The following is a 20,515-nucleotide window of genomic DNA, read 5'->3' as shown; positions in this document are numbered from 1 at the left end:
TGACTCGTCACATATCTTTCGATATATTGTCCAGCCCTAACCTCTCCACACACCATCCTTTAGTCACCCGCTCCCCCACACCTGCACCTCATATCAGTGAAGACAAGATGTGCCAGGTCTTTCGAAAACAGAAAAAGAAAAAAGCACCAGGCTCAGATGGTGTTACACCAGCCTGTCTGAAATCCTGTGCTGACCAGCTGGCCCCCATCTTCACACAGATATTTAACAAATCACTGGAGGTGTGTTAAGTCCCTTCATGCTTCAAACGCTCCACCACCATCTCCATCCCAAAGAAACCCAAAATTACAGTAATAAATACAGGCCTGTTGCTCTAACGTCTGTGGTCATGAAGTAATTTGAAAAAAACTGGTGCTGGCCCACCTGAAGGACTTTACTGGACCCTTGCTGGATCCTCTTCAGTTTGCCTACAGAGCAAACCGGTCTGTGGATGATGCAGTCAACAATGGACTGCATTATGTTCTGCAACATCTAGACAGACCAGGGACTTATGTGAGGATTCTGTTTGTGGATTTCAGTTTGGTTTTCAAAACCATCATCCCAAACACTCCTCCTGCCCAAACTAAAGTCAGCTCTCTGTGCCCTCCTCAGTCTGTCAGTGGATCAGCAGCTTCCTAACAGACAGACAGCAGCTAGTGAGATTGGGAAAAATGGCATCTAGCACCCCTACGATCAGCACTTGAACTCGTCAGGGTTGTGTTCTCTCTCTACTGCTCTTCCCTCTCCTATACCAATGACTGCACATCTAAAGACCCCTTTGTCAAGTTCCTGAAATTTGCAGATGACACCACACTCATCGGTCTCATTCAGGACGTCGACGAGTCTGCCTAAAGACAGGAGGTTAAAGAGCTGGTTGTCTGGTACAGTGTCAACAAACAGTGGAATATGATCATGGATTTCAGGAGAAACCCCCTTGCACTCTCCCCACTCACCATCATAGACAGAACTGTTATTGCAGTGGATTTATTCAGGTTCCTGGGGACCACTTTCTCTTAGGATCTGAAGTGGTACATTCACAGAGACTCCATTGTTAAAAAGGCACAGCATAGGTTATACTTCCTTCGCCAGCTGAGGAAGTTGCTGCTGTTCTACTCTGCCATCATTGAATCCATCCTCTGCACTTCAATAAGTGTCTTGTTCAGCTCAGTTACCAAATCTGACCTCAGAAGACTACAGAGAATAATCTGGACTACCAAATATTTACTTGCAAGTGATGGAGTGCAGAATGCTGCATCCACACGCAAAGTTGACAAGGTAACATTTGGTCAGTCGATCCCTTTGCGAAGGGAGTTCCAAACGCTTATACAAGACAGTAATGCCCTAAAACCTTGATGCAGCGCTGTCAAAATAACATTTGGTCAGTCACTCCCTTCACCAAGGGAGTTCCAAATGCTTAAAAGACACAGTAATGCCCTACATCCTTCAAAGGATTCAGTTTGGAATTCACTCGTTATCTTTGTGTGAAGAACAGAACTTAAACAGATTAACCCTTGTGCATTGTTCAAATTCACTACCCTATCGTTATGTTCGGGATGAAAACATCCACTCAATTAAACTGCTGTAAAAATGTATCAGATTCATATTTTTTTCAATTTTTTTTGCATAAATCTGTTAATCAGCTTCAGTCCTGATCAAAATTACCAAATGTTTAAAAAAAATCCAAGAATGTAACTCTTTAATTGCCAAATTCATAAATGATGTCACTGATTTGGGGGAAAAAACACACAAAATTACTTATTTTCAATATAAAAGTAATTGTGGCTGGATTTTTTTTTTACTTTTTATAACTTGGGCATGTCAAAGATTAGTAGCAACATTGGCTTTGATGCATTTTTAGTTTTTGTGCAGCATTAGATGAAATTTTTTCTCCCTAATTAGTTGTTGGTGTCTGTTTTTGCCCCATTGACTTCCATTATAACGACATTTTTTGATTGCAAAGCCATGACACCATATAATCATGCATTCTTGATTGTTTGTGGTTTTCCCTTTTGGGAAGAGGTAAAAAATTTATTTTTACAGTTGATCACTAGGTGGGACCATTAACCCTTTAGATAGGCCTGTGCAAAAAAAGGCTTAGTTTCTGGCTTGTATATGGAGTTATATGGAGTATAATAGCAAATTATAGTGTTTCTGTGTGTCTGAGATTCTTGATTGTTGGTGGTTTTCCCTGATGGGAAGAGGTAACATTTGTTATTTTTACAGTTGATCACTAGGTGGGACCATTAACCCTTTGGATAACCCATTTTATATTGAAAATATGTAATTGTGTGTGTTTCCCCCCCCCCCCCCCAAATCAGTGACATAATTTATGAATTTGGTAATTAAAAGTTAAAATCTTGGAATTTTTTTTAAACATTTGGTAGTTTTGATCAGGACTGAGGTTGATTAATTGAGTTATGCAAAAAAATGGAAAAAAATATTTATCTGGTACATTTTTACAGCAGTTTAATTTAGTGGATGTTTTCATCCACGAACAACTCAAAGGGTAGTGAATTTGCCCACAGTATACCGTTGAGTTTTTGAAAAAATTCAAAGCATTTTCCCAAAATATGGGTCAAAATATGATTTGTCACCAAAAATCATTCCATTAGCTCAAACACAGAGAAAGTTGTGGCCAAAATAAGACTCAACTTTACCCCCTAGTGGACAAAAACGTCCCCAACAACGCATAAGGGTTAAGTTAATGTTTAATTCATGGACAATCTTTCTCTCTTCTGTATGTCTCAAATATCCTTTCTTTTAATGAAAAAAACAAAACAAAAACAAACTTTGCATTTGCTTCCCCAGGTTTAATATAAAAACAGCAATTCTGCAAAACATTTCCTTTTGTATTTTAAGAAAAAAATAAAAACATTGGTTTGAAACAACATGAGGAAGAGTTTATTACATCATTTTTTTTTTTTTTACTGTTATTTAATGCTTCATTCCTACAATATATTTTTTCCTAAAACACATTTTAATGGATGAACAGGCAAAATAATACTTTGAATAGGCTGACAAATCAAAATGAAAAGAAATGCATACCTGTGAAGCATTTTGCCCACTTTGTGAAAGCATCCTAATGAGAGCAGGACCAGGATGGCCTTTGATTTCTGATTTACCTGAGGAGAACACAGATGCTCTGCCCAGCGCTTCAGCACATCTGAACTTTCTGCAGAGTTCAGACGCACCTTAGAAAGAGAGAAATTAAATAAACATTAAGACAGATATTTAAAATTCCATAGCATTACTATAGACATTAAGATATATAAGATCCCATAGCATTAATTTTCCTCACTATTTATAGATTATTTGCTGGATATTGATCACTTCTAACTGCAGTTTAATTGGCTGGCTGCTTCGATGTAACTGAATGACTTCCACATATTTTTTTAATGTTAGGTGGAAGGTTTTCTATTAGCCCATTAGGAATAAAAGCTGTATTTATAAGATTTTGAGAGATTTTAAGAGATTTTTGGTATCTCGAACAGTTTGCCCATGGCAAGGTGATTAAAATATGGTGAGAAATGAGAAACAGGAAGTGTCTAATAACATCCACATACATTTTCTGATTTTGATCTAACTTCAGGGGTTTGTTCGTTGTATGATGAGGAAGTGTGTTATTTTCAAAATGCTTTGATTTCAGCATCTTATTTTTACTTGATTTGCTTCAAACTTAATCAGAATGTCAAAACACGGCCAAATATAAAACTGTTGACAGGATATTAATAGCTATAATATTGTTGCCATGGCAACGTGTCAAATTTGAATATTCTTTACTGGTGATTTTGAGGCAGATGATCAGAATTTCATGAAACTCACATCAGTATTAATGATAGACAGACACTGGCAAAAGCTAATTTAAGAGGCGTGGAAGAGGCACTCTATAGCACTCGTTTTAGCTACAGACACCAAACTCAGTACATAAATTGTTCTTATCAAGATGGACAACTTTCTATTTCACAGTCACCAGCTTCGAACAACAGGAATATTTTTGGAAACTATAGCTGTGAATTAATGAATACTCCTCAGAGGAAAATTATAATATACACACCAAACTTTGTCTACATGATGCCAAAACATTGAGGAACTTAAATTGCGAATGCATTTTGGATAGTTTGAATGGTTTTGCTATGGTGATTTATTAAAATAACAGTAAAAAAGGAAACAGTAATTGTCTTATATATTTTAAGGGCAGCTTCCGAACACTTAGATTTTTATACATACATAGAACAAGCAATCTGAGGAAATATGCATAGTTTCATGACTTTACAACGCTGTATGGATAACAGAAAAAAAAAAAAAAAAACCTATTAGATGTCTGATCTCACTCTGCCACTCTACCTCTGTGTGAGGAAGGGGAGGGGGTGGGTGAGTGTGTGCTAAGTTTTGGTCTGTTTAAACGTTTGATGGCTTAAAAGTAACAGTAAAACAATTCAGCTAACAGATTAAGACTAAGATGAAATGCAGGCAAAATAATTTCACAAATGCTTATAAATGCTTACAGATCAAAATAATTTTTTTTTTTATAAATCATTTAAGGTTTTAATAAAATTTTACAATAATCTCTCATTTGTTAACATTAGTAAATGCATTTACTGACAAAAACTATCAATGAACAATATATTTTTACAGCATTTATTAATGGTTGGTGATGCTGATCAAAATGTTCATGTTCATTTCATTGCTGTATCCCTTCAAACCAGCCTGCAAGAGAGTTATTCTAAATGCATGTGTCACTATGCACTCTTCTCCTGATGCCACAATATACATAGATCAATGAAAACATTAAAAACACTTATACACAACATGGATATTTATTAGGGACTTTGATATTCTGATTATATATATATATATATATATATATATATATATATATATATATTTTTTTTTTTTTTTTCTATTTTTTTTTTCGAATTACATTCTCTTTAGCACGAAGCAAGGTCTTAATCCCCGGGTCTGTGCTCAAATAGCGATCTACGAGGATTCCATCAGATTAGTAAACTTCATGTTGAAAGCTAATTGTATTTCAGAACACCTAGCCGCCTGTCCAACTGCCGTAGCCGCCTACCAGTCTGGCTCTCCCCCCAGCGGCCCTCCAGTACCAGAGCCCATGCAAGTGGATTCTACCCGACAATCTTTAGAGGAACGTAATCGCAGGCTCACTGCGGGACTCCGCCTGTATTGTGCCGCTCCCGATAATTTCATCCGAACCTGCCCACTCAAGCCCCCACGTCCTATGGTGAGTACAGATTTATTTATTATTTATTAGAATTTAACCAATTCCAAACCACATCAATCTTAATAATTGCTATTCATTTTGTAAGTAATCATGTATGAATTATATACAATTGTCCATGACAACTGGAAGTAAAAAACTCCTTGTATTCAGGTGTGCAGAATTTGTCAGGAACTTACCTTCAAAGCCACCCCAATCATCACCAGCAACTGATACCAATCACTCCCAATCCCAATGGCCGGAGTACTGATCACCTGCACCCAACAATAACTCACCTGTATAAAGCCATCTTCAAACCAGTACTCTGGCGTCCAGTCTACCGTTCACTACTCCAAACAGTTGCCAGACCTATCTCCTCTAACTTGCTCTTTCTCTGCCCTCAGATCTACATTACCCTCCTCTAGCTATTCTCCATTGTTGTCTCCCCGTCACCAGTACCCAGACTATGTGCTTCATCCATTCAGTGACTTTCTATTCATTGTTCTATTACATCCTTTTAATAAACCATCTGCTTATCACTAACCCTCAGTTTTCACTCTGGTTTGTTACAGATGACCGGACCCTTAAAACAACTTAATAAATCCCCAGTCAGACCTTCTGCAGGAGCTGGGCAATCTTCTCCGGGCAGCACTCACGTCTACATCTACTCACCAATCTGCCTCTGCCAGTCCCATCACACTGCCTGCTTTATACGCGGGGGAACCAGCTAGATATGGTGGCTTTTTATTACAAGTCTCCTTGTACATCGAGCACAACTGCAGAGATTTTCAATCGACCATACTAAGGTAGCCTTTTTAATTTCACTACGGTCTGGGCACGCCCTGCAATGGGCAAAGGCCATATGGGATGCCAACAGTGTCATTAATTACTCATGAAGCTTTCACCAATCCCTTCAAGGAAGTATTCAGCTCCACTGCGGATGAGATCTCAGTCACCAATCAATTGATTACATCTGCACTGTGCTGCCTGCCTCATTGAATCTGCTACAATTTGCATATTGTAGCAACCGTTCTGCAGACGATCCTATTGCTTTCACCCTACACACTGCTCTCTCCCACCTGGAAAATAAGAACACCTATGTGTGAATGCTGTTTGTGGACTACAGCTCAGCATTTAACACCATAGTTCCCATCACACTTGCGAAGCTCCAGACTCTGGGACTAATCAGATCTCTGTGCAGCTGGATCCTGGACTTCCTGACAGGCAGAACTCAGGTGGTCAGAATGGGCAACAACACTTCAACCCCGCTGACCCTCAACACTGGTGCTCCTCAGGGCTGTGTCCTAAGCCCACTCCTGTACTCCCTGTACACACAAAAGTGCACAACCACACACAATTCCAATGTCATTGTCAGATTCGCAGACAACACAATGGTGATAGGCATGATCACCAACAATGATGAGACAGCCTACAAAGAGGAGGTGAGCACCCTGACTAAATGGTGTCAGGAGAACCACCTCTCACTCAACAACGACAAGACCAAGAAGCTGGTGGTGGATTTCAGGAGACAGAGCAGAGAACACAAACCCATCACCATCGACAAGACACCTGTGGAAATGGTAAGCAGCTTTAAGTTCCTCAGCGTTAACATTGATGAGGATCTCACCTGGTCTACACACTCTGACACAGTGCTGAAGGCGGCATATCAATGCCTCTTCTTCCTGAGATGGCTGAGGAAGTTTGGAATGAGCCCCATCAACCTCAGAACATTCTACACCTGCACTATAGAGAGCATCCTAGATAACTTTTTCCTCAGGCTATCAGACTAATGAACAGTCAAAACTAATACACTCTACAACATGGTCCCACAATATGGTGTGCCACACACTGCACTTTAATTTGAACAGTTAAACACTGGACTATACATACACACTACAATACAATACAATACAATACACAATACAATAATCTACCGGTTACCACTGGATACCATACAATGCACATCCATGACATTTCTGTATCCAGTTCAAATACAATCTGTTGCACCGTAGCATATTTTTTATGCATATGTATACATAGAGTGTTTACATTCTGTGTGTAAACTTTAATGTATAATGTGTAGTGCTAACTATATATACATATTGCGTATAATGTGTAATGCTAACTGTAATTATGTCTAATTGTACACTGTGTGTACTGACTATATGTATGTGCATACTGCACATTTTCACCTGTTAAAGTCTGTACGGTTATATGTTAACTGTTTTTGTAATTTCTGGAGCACAGTTCCAAGAATTTGACTCACCAAGGCATATGTGCTATGGTGATGTGACAAAATTGACTTGACTTACTATTGAATATACCATCCAATTTCAGACTCTGGCGGTGGCTAGTGGATGGAACGAGGCAGCTCTCTTGAGCACTTATAACCAAGGTCTTAATCCCCGGGTCCGTGCTCAAATGGCAATCTACGAGGATTCCATCAATTTCATGTTGAAAGCTAATTTTATTTCCCAACACCTAGCCCCTGTCCAATCACCACAGCCACCTACCAGTGTAGCTCTCCCGCCAGCGGCCCTCCAGTACCAGAGCCCATGCAAGTGGATTCTACCCGACAATCTTTAGAGGAACGTAATCGCAGGCTCACTGCGGGACTCCACCTGTATTGTGCTGCACCCAATAATGTCATCCAAACATGCCCCGTCAAGCCCCCACGTCATAAGGTGAGTACCATTCTACATAACCCGATGATTTCCATACTTTCCACTATGTCAATCCAACTACTCACTCCAGCCTGCTCTGTATTTGTTTCAGCCCTGTTCTTTAACTCCTTGTCAGCCCCTACCTGTTATTCTGAGGCCCTGGTCCAATCTGGGCATTGACTTTGTGACTGACCTGCCAGAAACCGAAGGTAACAGATGTGTCTTGGGGGTTGTGGATCACTTTTCTAAAGCCTGTAAATTAATTCCCCTGCCAGGATTACCAACTGCCCTGGAAACAGCATCGCACTTATTCTTCCATATCTTCTGAAATTTCAGGCTACCTGAGGATATCATATCAGGCCGGGCTCCACAGTTCATTTCCTGGGTGTAGAAGGCCATCTTCCACCTACTGGGGGTCACTGTGAACTTGTCTTCTGGATACCATCCTCAGATGAACGGCCAGACTGAGTGGAAGATTCAAGAACTTGGAAATTACCCCCGGGCATACTGCCAAGAAGATCAGCACATACTCGGCTATCAACCTCCACTTTTCCTGTGGACAGACATTCCATTCCACTACTGGTTCAGAGCAAGCGAGAGAGTCTGGAACTCAGCTCATACCCATCTCCAGCGTGCTATACGGAGACACAAGGCCTTCGGGGATGCTCAACGTGCTCCACTCCAGTCTACCATCCTGGGGACAAGGTATGGCTTTCAACCTGGGATCTGTGTCTCCATCAGCAATGCAGGAGTCCCCACTACACTGGTCCATTCACAGTCGAGAAGCAGATCAACAAAGTCACCTACAAGCTACACCTACCCCCCCAGGTACCACATTCACCCCCCTTTCCATGTATCCCTACTAAAACCCTTCTCACCTGCCACTCCAGATACCCCGGAACCACAGGAAATCCCCCCTCCTCCAGACATCCTCGATCAACATATACCAAGTTAAGGAAATCCTGGACTTGTGCCGACGGGGTGCCCAGCTTGATTACCTGGTGGACTGGGAGGGGTATGGACCAGAGGAGCGTTCCTGGGTGTCTCGGGACGATATCCTAGATCCTATACTACTAGAGGAATTCCATCGACTACATCCAAATCGTCCCGCACCCAGGTTACCCTCGTCATCGTATCAGGGCATCAGGAGCTGCCCCAGGAGGAGGGGGTAGTGTCAGGAACCAAGCACCTGATCCCAATCACTCCCTATCCCAATCGGCAGGTACTGATCACCTACACCTGCACCCAGCAATCACTCACCTGTTTAAAGCCATCATCACGCCAGTACTCCGGCTCATAGGCTTAATGTATAGATACATTTGGAGTGACTCTTGAAGGACCAGCACCACATCCTCTTGTACTCTTTGAAGAATTTATCTTGCAGTATCTGGCAGTAAGTTTTAGGAGCACATTTTTATTCCATCTCCTATCCTGAAAAGTCTGCCTTGCAGAATTGACTAAAAATTTATTTTCACATAAATTCTGAATTATTTTGCAGGTAATGTGTGTCTTTTCTTTTCCACCTGTTTTTCCCCTAACCCTACTGTCCCAGTGTGCATTTGTTTGTCCAATGGTCATGTCTCAACTTTCCAATTTCTGTATTGCATTACTTTCAAATATTTCTCATAGGGATTTATTTATTTGAAACTTTTCAGTCTGAAGAAAATTGCCTAATAATTCTGCACACCTGAATATAGAGAGTTTTTCTCTTCCAGCCTTTATAGTAGCAAAATTAACAGTAGTTATTAAGATTAAGTTTTGGAATTGGTAAAATTTGTTTGGACAAAAATATCATTAACTAACAACGAACAATATATTTTCACAGAATTTAGTAATGTTATAATTAATTAAATATCTTTATTTGACCTTCTAACTGTAACACGCACTATTTTTATTCTATTCTTAAAAAAATCTACCTTTCTAATTTTTTTGTATTCTATTTTCTTTTCGTTAATTATGTGATTACGTCTCTCTCTCTGTGTGTGTATGTATGTATGTATGTATGTATGTATGTATGGCAGTGTTAGAGGCATACCAGGCTAACTTGTTCAAGGACCTGTTGAGTGTGGGCTGTACAATCGACGAGGGAGCGTTCGCTGAGCTTTGTCGGGCTACAGATTTGTCTCTCCGTGCGACCAAGCAGACAGCTCGTGCCGTTGGCCGATCGATGTCAGCTTTAGTCAGCAGAAAGAGGCCTCTGTCATCTATCTCTCCATCGGGCCGGTTTGGTGACTCGGGTTAGTATGGTTGTCAACAGGTTTAAGGAGGTGAAGAAACATGAAGAAGCTTTTGTTCAGTTCCTTCCTTGACGCACTCAAAGGGAGGGGCTATCAGCCACCCAGCCTCGCTCCGGTCCTTCAAAAGCCAGGGAGGTTAAGAAGCAGAGCGTGGCGAACCGTGCTCCCCCTCGTAGGGATTGGAGACAGGTTCGCCGTGCTCAGCAACCTCCCAGGCCAGCCATCAGGACTGTCCTTCATAAGAAGAGGAAGTCCTGACGCTCTGGCGCCCTTGCTGGTGGGGGTAGTCCCTCACGGGATGGTGCGCGCTCAAGAGCTTTTCGCTCCGCCCCGTTACCCTCACAAAACTCCTCCATCCAGCGACTTTGTGTGATTCGGGGCACAAAGAGGCCATAGACTTGGGCTATTACAGCAGATACTTCCTGGTTTCCAAAAAGGGTGGGGGACTGCGTCCAATGTTGGATCTTCGAGGCTTGAACCGTACAGTCAAAGCGCTCAAGTTCAAGATGTTAACCGTCAAGACGGTCACGCCGCAAATTCGGCATCGCGATAGGTTCACACGATCGATCTGAAGGACGCATATTTTCATATAGAAATTTTGCCACAACACAGGAAAGTCCAGAGGTTCGTTTATGAGGGGCGAAGCGTACCAATTTCGGGTTCTTCCATCAACACAAAATGCATGGATGCAGCGCTGGCTCCATTATGACTCCAGGACATTCGCATTTTGAATTACATTGACACATAGCTTCAGTTCTGGACTTCATGCAAGAGAAATTCTCAACAGGCACATGTCCTGCTGCTCTTAAGGTTTATGTGGCCGCTATTTCGGCTTGCCATGCCTTGATTGACGGGATACCTCTTGGGAGACACCCTCTGCTCTCTCGCTTCCTTCGTGGGGCCAGACGACTGAGGACTGCACTGAAAACCAGGATGCCTTCTTAACTATAGTTCTTGAGGGCCTGGTTGAAACCCCCTTTGAACCTTCAGCGTCTGATAAACTTCTGACTTTGAAAATGGTTTTTCTCATGGCAATAACTTCTTTGAAGAGAATTGGGGATATGCAGGCTCTATCTGTCTCACCATCATGCTTAGACTTTGTCCCAGGGAGGGTAAAAGTGATTTTGCATCCTCATCCTGATTACCTGCCTAAGGTTCCATTTTTGGCTGTACATTCGGTCATTCTAGAGGCCTTCTTCCCTCCGCCATTCACAACGCCGGAGCAGGAGAAATCTTATAGACTGTGTCCAGTCCGTGCTCTTCAGGCTTACATCCACCGCACTAGCCAGTGGCGTAAGTCAGAGCAGCTGTTCGTCTGTTATGGTGGGGGTAACAGAGGAGCAGCTGCCACCAGGTAGACCATCTCTCACTGGGTCAGGGATGCTATTGCTTTGGCTTATGAGACATGCGGTCAAGCTTCGCCTATAGGTCTTAGAACTCAGGCCACAAGGGGGTCGCTTCCTCTAGTGCTTTAGCAAGGGGTGCCCCCTTACAACAGGTTCGTGATGCGACAGGTTGGTCCTCTGCGCACACATTCATAAGATTTTATAGTTTGGATGTCCATGCTAGTCCAGGCTCTCATGTCCTTGAGTCAAAATCACAAGCTAATGTCTGAGGCCTTCTTTTGTGGTTTGATAGCACACCTGCACAACCTTAGGGCTCCAGACATTTTTCAAGTACGGCGGCATGGGTATTCTCATTTCCAATATGCTGAGCAGCACAGCATCGACTGAAGCTTTCGAAAGGGAAAGTTCCCGGTTACTTAACTGTAACCTTGTTCCCTGAGAAAGCGGAACGAGATGCTGCGCTGCATTGCCGTACTGAATATGTCCCAGGACTGCTCTTCAGACAAAAAATCCTGTTGATGCAGCTGTGGCGTATCTATTTATAGCCCTGTATTGCGGGCGCACACCCGATGACGTCATATATCACTACCAGGTCAATTCTGGCTATATCACCACCAGGTCAATTCTATCGACGTGTTACACACATTATTCACAGCTGGTAAGGAATAAGACGTTTCCCAATGCGCTGAGCAGCTCAGCTTCTCATTCCGCTTTCTCAGGGAACAAGGTTACAGTTAAGTAGCCAGAAACGTTCACAGTGCATTAATGTTAACAGATAAACTTTTGAATATTAACTTAAATTAATACATGCCACATAAGTATTGTTCATGTTAATTAATATAGTTAATGTTAATAACTGAAACCTTTTGGTAAAGTGTTACTAAAGTTTTATATATTGTTCAGTGCATGTGTGTCTCACAATCTTGATGGTTTGGATTTTAATTGCTGTATCCCTTAAAACCATACTGCCAGAGGGTTACTGTAAATGCATATACCAGCTGGGGAAAGTTTTACTGATGCCACTGGGATGGCATTTGCACTGATGGCTTGGGCCCACCATCACTGCTTGCAGCTATATTTATTATTATTATCCACAGAAAATATAGGTGCCTATCTTTAGTGATGCAGAGTGGAGAGCCCCTTCAGAAACTTGCCACAGCGTGGATGGTGAGTAGTCGTAATCAGCTATGGTGGCTGCGTCGGTGCCATAACACACCATAGACGTAAATACAGTGTAAATAAGGAGTAACAGATTTATTCATGATACAGTGTAGGCACCTTAACTGATGATAATGGAAGTGTTTTCAAAGAGCATATTATTATTATTATTATTATTATGCATGATAGTACTACTTAAATACTACTACAATTATTCAGATTGTCTTTGCTGTTTATTTTCATTGATTTTATTATCATTGCTGTTCTATTGCTGTTTTTGTGTTTAGTCTTCATTGCATGTTTTACACACACACACACACACACACACACACACAAAGAGCACATATAATACTCATGCTAGAATGAAGTCAGTTATGATCTTTAGTAAAAGTAAATATTCCTTGCTTGTTTTCTGCTTGAAATACTGAGGAATTTGATTAACTATTTGTCGTCAAATATTTCAAGAACATTCTTCCTCTCCTGAAAGATTTGTGCACTTCTCTGTCTCCACCATGTCTCACTGGGTCAGGGATGCTATTGCTTTGGCTTATGAGGCACGCGGTCAAGCTTCGCCTATAGGTCTTAGAACTCACGCCACAAGAGGGGTCGCCATCAATCACCCTGGAATAACCCAAATAAAAGGGTTGGCACGAAGCTGCATGTGGTGGCCACAGATGGATGCGGAAATAGAAGGCATGGTATTTATTTCTCTTTGTTTTCAAAGAGCATATTATTATTATTATTATTATTATTATTATTATTATTATTATTAGTATGCATGCTAGTACTAGTTAAATACTACTACAATTATTCAGATTTCCATTGCTGTTTATTTTCATTGATGTTATTATCATTGCTGTTCTATTGCTGTTTTTGTGTTTAGTCTTCATTGTATGTTTTATGTTTTGCACACACACACACACACACACACACACACACACACACACACACACAAAGAGCGCATATAATACTCATGCTAGAATGAAGTCAGTTATGATCTTTAGTAAAAGTACATATTCCTTGCTTGTTTTCTGCTTGAAATACTAAGGAATTTGATTAACTGCTTGTCGTCAAATATTTCAAGAACATTCTTCCTCTCCTGAAAGATTTGTGCACTTCTCTGTCTCCTCAGCACCATCACAAGCCCCTAGTGGCATTTCCTAACCACTTGAAAGACCTTAAATAACTGGGAGAGTAAGAGTGATTTTTAGCTTTAAGAAATTTAATAACTCCCTTTTATGCTTAAGTTCGAAAGTATGAGAAAATTTTTATGAATTCTCAGCACTTAAGATTAACCCTCTGAAGTCAATTAACGTGTATACGTGTTATGAGGGATTTCTCCTGATAACCCTGAAAAAAACCTAAATTACACTTACAGTTTTGATCGTACAGATAAGAAAAAATACATCAACCGAATTTGTAAATTCTTTTTTTTGTATACAGACATAATAACAACAAAACTTTGTGCACTTATAAAATAAAGATAACAAACAAGGTGTGCTGTTTGCAGCCTTTGTCTGCGCTGGTCTTCATTTACAAACAGTCATTAAAATGAATTGTAACTCATTGAATACTCAACGAAGAGACACGAGAAATCTATATATACTTTTAAATATACTTATGTTTTTTTTTTGTTTTTTTTTTAGAAAATAAGATTGTTAAAAGGATTTCTGAAGGATTGTGTGACTGAAGTAATGATGCAAGAAATTCAGTTTGAAAGTCAGCTTTGTTCCTAAAATACTGTTCAACTGCACTCGCAAGTGGATATTAAATTATGTTGTGGGATAATTAAATATATTCTAAATAAAGTTCAAACATAAAATTATATACATTTATTTTATCCTCACATTCTTTCTTGTAACTCTTCCATCTCAGTGACACGGCTGACTGAAAGGCTCATTATGCAGCTCATTATGCAGGCCTTTGTCTTTTCATAGACGCCTACTCGCATATGACTTTTACTAACAAAAAGTGTCTTAGAAAATTTCAATTAGTATATTGTTTTCTGTAAGTGAGTAAACAAGATGATTTTCACATAATTTAGAAAGAAAAATTCTAGTCTACAAGCTCCAGTTCTCAAAAGTCCCGGGAACCAATGGTCTGTATGTGTTTTATTGCCTTATTCAAGTAATTTAACATTTTTAGTCTTTCACTAACCACGCATAACATTTTGTTTTCTCAAAAACACAATCATGTAATTAAAGCTGCAAGCAGCGATGATCTGGCCCTCGCCCCCGGACTCACCGCCAGCAAGCGGCTTTAGTAAAAAAGGCGAATGGCGAGAAATATGCATTTAAAGTCGTAAATATAAGCGGAATATGTCAAAGTCATTTATATGTGCCAATCTTCCTTTTGCCAGCAGGTGGCGCTATCATTATAATGGAATATTTTGCTTCAGATGTGTTCAGGCCAAGACTCTTATCGAACATGTGAAGTTTGGGGAAGATCGAATATTTAATGCCTGAGTTTCAACAACTTCTCTTCATATGGCGAGACATCAATTTTGTCATGGCGCCATGCACACGACCTTTAACAAAAACTTAAAAAAAGATAGTCTGACCACAAAAAAGATATTAAATGTCAAACAATTTCTAGGAGTAGTTTGTTGCAGTGTAAAATATGACACTTCCTGTTGCCAATAGGGTGCACTATATATCTTTGTTGTTCTGTCCTTTCATCTGCTCACTGCATTTGTTAACTGTGTCTTACAAGCGGTTTTTAAAAGTAAAAATTTCTTCCATTTCAGTCTCTTTCAATATAAGTGTTTATATAAATGTTAATTAAAGCTTAGTTCAAATATTTTAATACATTATTAATAATATTTTTTTAAATACATTTTTATTTTAAGATTAGTACTGTGAAATAACAAACAATAATATTTTTAATGATAGGAATAACTAACATAAAAAAAGATTAATAAATGATCTGAAAAATAGATTGTTCATTGTTAGTTCATGTTAGTTAATGCATTAACTAATGTAAACCAAAGAGAGCTTATTATAAATTGTAGTAAAACACTTTTCATGATCTATAACCATTTTTAAAAATACTTTTATTGATCTATAAACATTTCTGAAATTATTATATAAAACTATATTACCAGTAAAATTCATTAGCTTTTTAAAATACATATTATTTTACTTTGAAAGATTTTTATAAATGATTTAAATGCTGTATACACGTTTCTAAAACAATTATTTAAAAGTAATCCTATAGCTCCATCTGGTGGTGGCCAGGATAGGTATTACACACTGCACGTTTGGTGTTGCTATCTGAACCAGTCTAAATGAAGCGTTCCTAAATGGAGCACGAGAACAGGACCAGACTGCAGATGGATATGCAAGGCCAGATTCACAAGCTCTATCTGTAATGCATATTTTTTTCAGAGCCCATGTTAATGGATCAGAGCATTCACACTGCACATGGTAAAAGATGTGAACAGAAAAGGTTAGAAGTAGAAAGGTGTGAAAAGAATGAATATCTAGCGCATGAGCATAGAGAGTTGTGTGAGTGCACAGGACACAGTTTGAGCAGAGGAAACAGGTTTTAAGTGCGCGCATGCTCTCCGAGTGAAAGCAGCATGTCTCAGAGGATGCGTTTTGTGACAAAGTAAAGGAAATGTGCATGCAAGCGGAGAGAATGATGCTCACGCATTATTTTAATGTGTTTCTGCGTTACAATAACATGCTCTCGCTGCTGTGTCTGCACCACATACACATACTGTATACACTCTTCAAACAGTGAACCTGTATAATGTATAACAAATCTATATCAACACCTGAAGCAACGCTACAATGAGCTCTATGACCAATCCATGACAAGAAGACATGCCTAAAAATTCAGCACTCCTGAATATGAGCTTTTCACTTCCAGCCTTCGAGGACAATTATATATATCACTCCTAAATCATGAAATACCAAATCTATAGTATTTATTAAGATTGATGTGATTTGAAATTGGTAAAATTTGTTTGGAAATTTTTTTTTATCAGAATATCAACGTGCCTTATTATTATGCACTTTGTGAAAAAGCATTTTTAATGATTTTATTGATCTATAAGCATTTGTAAAATATTTTTGCCTGCATTACAGCATAGACTTTATCTGTGAGCTGAACTGTTTTACTGTTAAATCAGCAAGATTGTGTAAATTCAGGTCATGTCATGGCATGTCACAGAATGTCTGTCATAGGTTAGTATCAAATTAGTTTAAAATTATTATCAGAATAAAAAAAATAAATACAAGTCAACGTGTATGTATTTTAAAAAAAATTTTTTATTTTGCAATTAACATAATTCTTAACCTAATTAAATAAAATAATTTTGCCTGAGACCTACAAATTGTACTAGGTTTTTTTTCGTCCCTAAAACAACAGAAAATTATAGAGAGATTTCTTAAGCTGTAATGATCCAAAAAATCAACAACACACAATTACTGTTTTTATTTCTGGTGATTAAAGAGATTTTAACTCTCTCTCTCTCTCTCTCTCTCTCTCTCTCTCTGTCAGGCAGGCCCTCAAGCACCCCTCCCACCTCCCCCTCCTTTCCCTCACACAGAGAGAATGCCAGAGAGTGAGATCAGATGTCTGACAGTTTTATAATTTTCTTTTATTCATACAGTGTTGTAAAGTCGTGAAACTATGCATATTTCCTCAGAATCGCATATTCTCTAAATGAAAAATGGTTTTGAAATGTTTGTAAGCTGCAATTTAAAAATACAAGACAATTAGTGTTTCCGTTTTTAATGTTATTTTAAAAAAATCACCACGGCAAAACCGCTCAAGCTATCCAAAATCCATTCGCAATTTAAGTTCCTCAATGTTTTTTCAACATGTAGACAAAATTTGTTGTGTATAGTGCACTTCCCCTGTGAGGAGTATGTATTAATTCACAGCCGAATTTGCCCAAAAATACATATTCAAATCAAAATAGCCGACTTCCTGTTGGTCGTAGCTGATAACTGTGAATTATAAAGTTGTCCGTCTTGATAAGAACAATATACGTCACGAGTTTGGTGTCTGTAGCTAAAACTAACCCCCCCACTTTTGACAAAAGGTGGCGCTATAGAGTGCCTCTTCCACGCCCTTGTAAAAGCTTTTTCCATTGTCCAGCTATCAATAATACTGATATGTGTTTTGAGTTTCATGTAAATCTGAGGTTGTTATCTGCCTCAAAATCACCATAAAAGAATATTCACGTTTGACACGTTGCCATGGCAACAATATATAAGATATCAATATTCCCACAACAGGTTTACATCGGCCATGTTTTGTCATTATTCTGATGAAGTTTGAAGCAAATCGAGGAAAAATAAGATGCTGAATTCAAAGCATTTTGAAAATGACTCAATTTCCTGCTGCCAGTTGGTGGCGCTATAACGTTGACTCTTAATAGTCACATATATACGATCGGTATCATACTTCGAACAAACCGATGAAGTTTGATCAAACTCAGGTAATGTATGTGGATGTTATTAGGCATTTCCTGTTTCTAATTTTTTGCCCTAAATTCAACGCCACGCCACTGGCAAACCCTTCGAGATATCAAAAATCCCCTCGCAATTTTTCATCCCCAATGTCTTGAGATCATGTTCACAGAGTTTCGTGGTGAACGGGTTGAAAACCTCAGAGGAGTATTTCAAATTCCAGAGCATGCTTTTTTTAAACAACCCTGAATAGCTGACTTCCTGTTGGGCGGAGCCTATGACATAAGGTGTGAAAGTTGTTCGGCTCAATGAGATCTATAAGTGTACTGAGTTTCATATAAATACATGCAAGTGTGTGCCCGGGTCCCAGCCTCTGCAGCGTCCTGATGGCCCCAGATTCCAATGTGTGTGCCAATTTTCAAGAGTTTTTGAGCATGTTAAGGCCCCCAAAAACCCCCGGAAGGTTTAATAAAAAAAAAAAAATAATAATAATAAGAAGAAATAATATAGCTGCAAGCAGCGATGGCGGGCTCAAGCCGTCAGTGCAACGCCACCCCGGTGGCATCGGGAAAACTGTGCCCAGCGGGCATAAGCATTTACAGTAACCCTCTAGCATATCAAATTTTAAGGGATACGGCAGTTAAAGGTTAATTAATCCGACCCATCTAGACTTTGAAATCACATACACAGAACAATATATATATAACTTTAGTAACGCTTTATTTTAATATCTATAAAAAATGTATAAGGTGTACATCGTAGCTGACACTTAAATGAACACATTACAATTGTTTTATGACTGCAAGTCTTTCTTCTCAAATGCTATTGAGCTTCAAATTTGCATTTGAGCCCATGTGAAAAAGTAGCATAATTTACATATGTCTTACAGTTTGTTTTAATAAATATAAAACATTCAATTTAATTGTGCAGTATAGCTGTCACCTAGATGAACAATTACAGTTGTTTTTATGACTGTAAGTCATTCTCTTCAAATGATACTGACGTTAGAAAAGTGTATAACAATATCACATGTAACTTGAGACGGTCCCTAAATTTGAGACTCTCGAATGTCCAATGTCAAGCCAACTTTATGCCTGTTTTTGTTTTGTTTTTTTACTTTCTTTATTTTTCTATTCTCTGTGCCGGATTGCTGATGTCCTTTACCCGGGCATAGATGTCTATCCATCAATTACGAAACATTCATCCGCAAACATGAGGTGCAAGGCGGATGGGAGAATGGCGCATGTTTTTTTTATTTTTGAGCAACTGGGATGGTGCCCCCTCTGGGAGTTGGTGCCCTATGAAGACTGCGTACTCTGCATATAGGGAGGGGCGGTACTATCTGGAAGATATATTCCTCAAATCGTCGTACAAGAGGAGGTGATGCTAGTCCTTCAAGAATCTTTATTAGATTTAGAATATCTGTTAATAAAGCCTATATATATAAAGTCTTAATATAGTACTCCACAATATGTTGTGCTATTATTATTTTTATTATTAGCTGTAGACTATATATATATATTCAAGTGTACAGTTTTCTTTTATTGCATCTTGAAATAAATATTTCTGAGTTCTGTGTTTATTTATTTAGTTATTTTTATTATTTTTAGGAAGATTACAGCCTTTAATCTCCTCAAAATAAATGTGCATATAAACCATGAACAATTTAATTAAAGCTGTATTTATAAAGTGCTTACTGATGACTATTAATTTTGGGAGAAGTGTTGTAGTTTACAGAAGTTTACAGTGTTGTAAAGTCGTGAAACTATCCATATTTACTCAGAATGACTTTTTTTCTGTATGAAAAAAGGTTTTGAAGTGTTTGGAATTTAAAAATGCAGGACAATTAATAATTCCATTTTTACTGTCATTTAAAAAAATCACCACGACAAAACCGTTCAAGCTATCCAAAATCCTTTGGCAATTTAAGTTGTTTAAAATGTTTTGGCATCATGTAGACAAAGTTTGGTGTGTATAGTGTTACTCTCCTCTGAGCAGTATGCATTAATTCACAGCTAAATGTAAAAAAAAAAATCCACATTCAAATCAAAATAGCTGACTTCCTGTTGATCGTAGCTCTTATGAACTTTTGCCAGTGTCTAGTTATCACTAATACTGATATGTGTTCTGAATTTCATGAAATTCTAAGCATGTTATATGCCTTAAAATCACCTGAGAAGTATTCAAGTTTGACATGTTGCCACGGCAACAATATTTTTAGATTTCAATATCCCCCTAGCAGATTAATATAGGCTGTGTTTTAACATTATTCTGATGAAGTTTGAAGCAAATCGAGTAAAAATAAGATGCTGAATACAAAGCATTTTGAAAATGACACACTTCCTGCTGCCAGTTGGTGGCGCTATAACTTTGACTCCTAATAGTCACATATATGCGATCGACATCATACAAAGAATAATCTGATTAAGTTTGATTAAAATCAGGAAATGTATGTGGATGGTATTAGACACTT

General features: G+C 38.8%; 1 protein-coding gene across 2 annotated transcripts in view; it reads right to left on the bottom strand.

Moving 5' to 3' along the window:
- wdr11 (WD repeat domain 11) overlaps window positions 1-20,515 on the bottom strand; it is a 172,749-nt gene that overhangs the window by 6,867 nt on the left and 145,367 nt on the right. For both annotated transcript variants that reach the window (XM_052613981.1, XM_052613980.1), the window contains exon 27: window positions 3,043-3,188. In XM_052613981.1, coding sequence (XP_052469941.1) covers window positions 3,043-3,188 — 146 coding nt within the window. The remainder of the gene's footprint in view (window positions 1-3,042; window positions 3,189-20,515) is intronic.

This window comes from Carassius gibelio, chromosome A13 (assembly GCF_023724105.1).
Source record: "Carassius gibelio isolate Cgi1373 ecotype wild population from Czech Republic chromosome A13, carGib1.2-hapl.c, whole genome shotgun sequence".
Taxonomy (NCBI): Eukaryota; Metazoa; Chordata; class Actinopteri; order Cypriniformes; family Cyprinidae; genus Carassius; species Carassius gibelio.
Note: the sequence above shows the minus strand (reverse complement) of the source record. Positions and strands in the feature narration are given on the sequence as shown.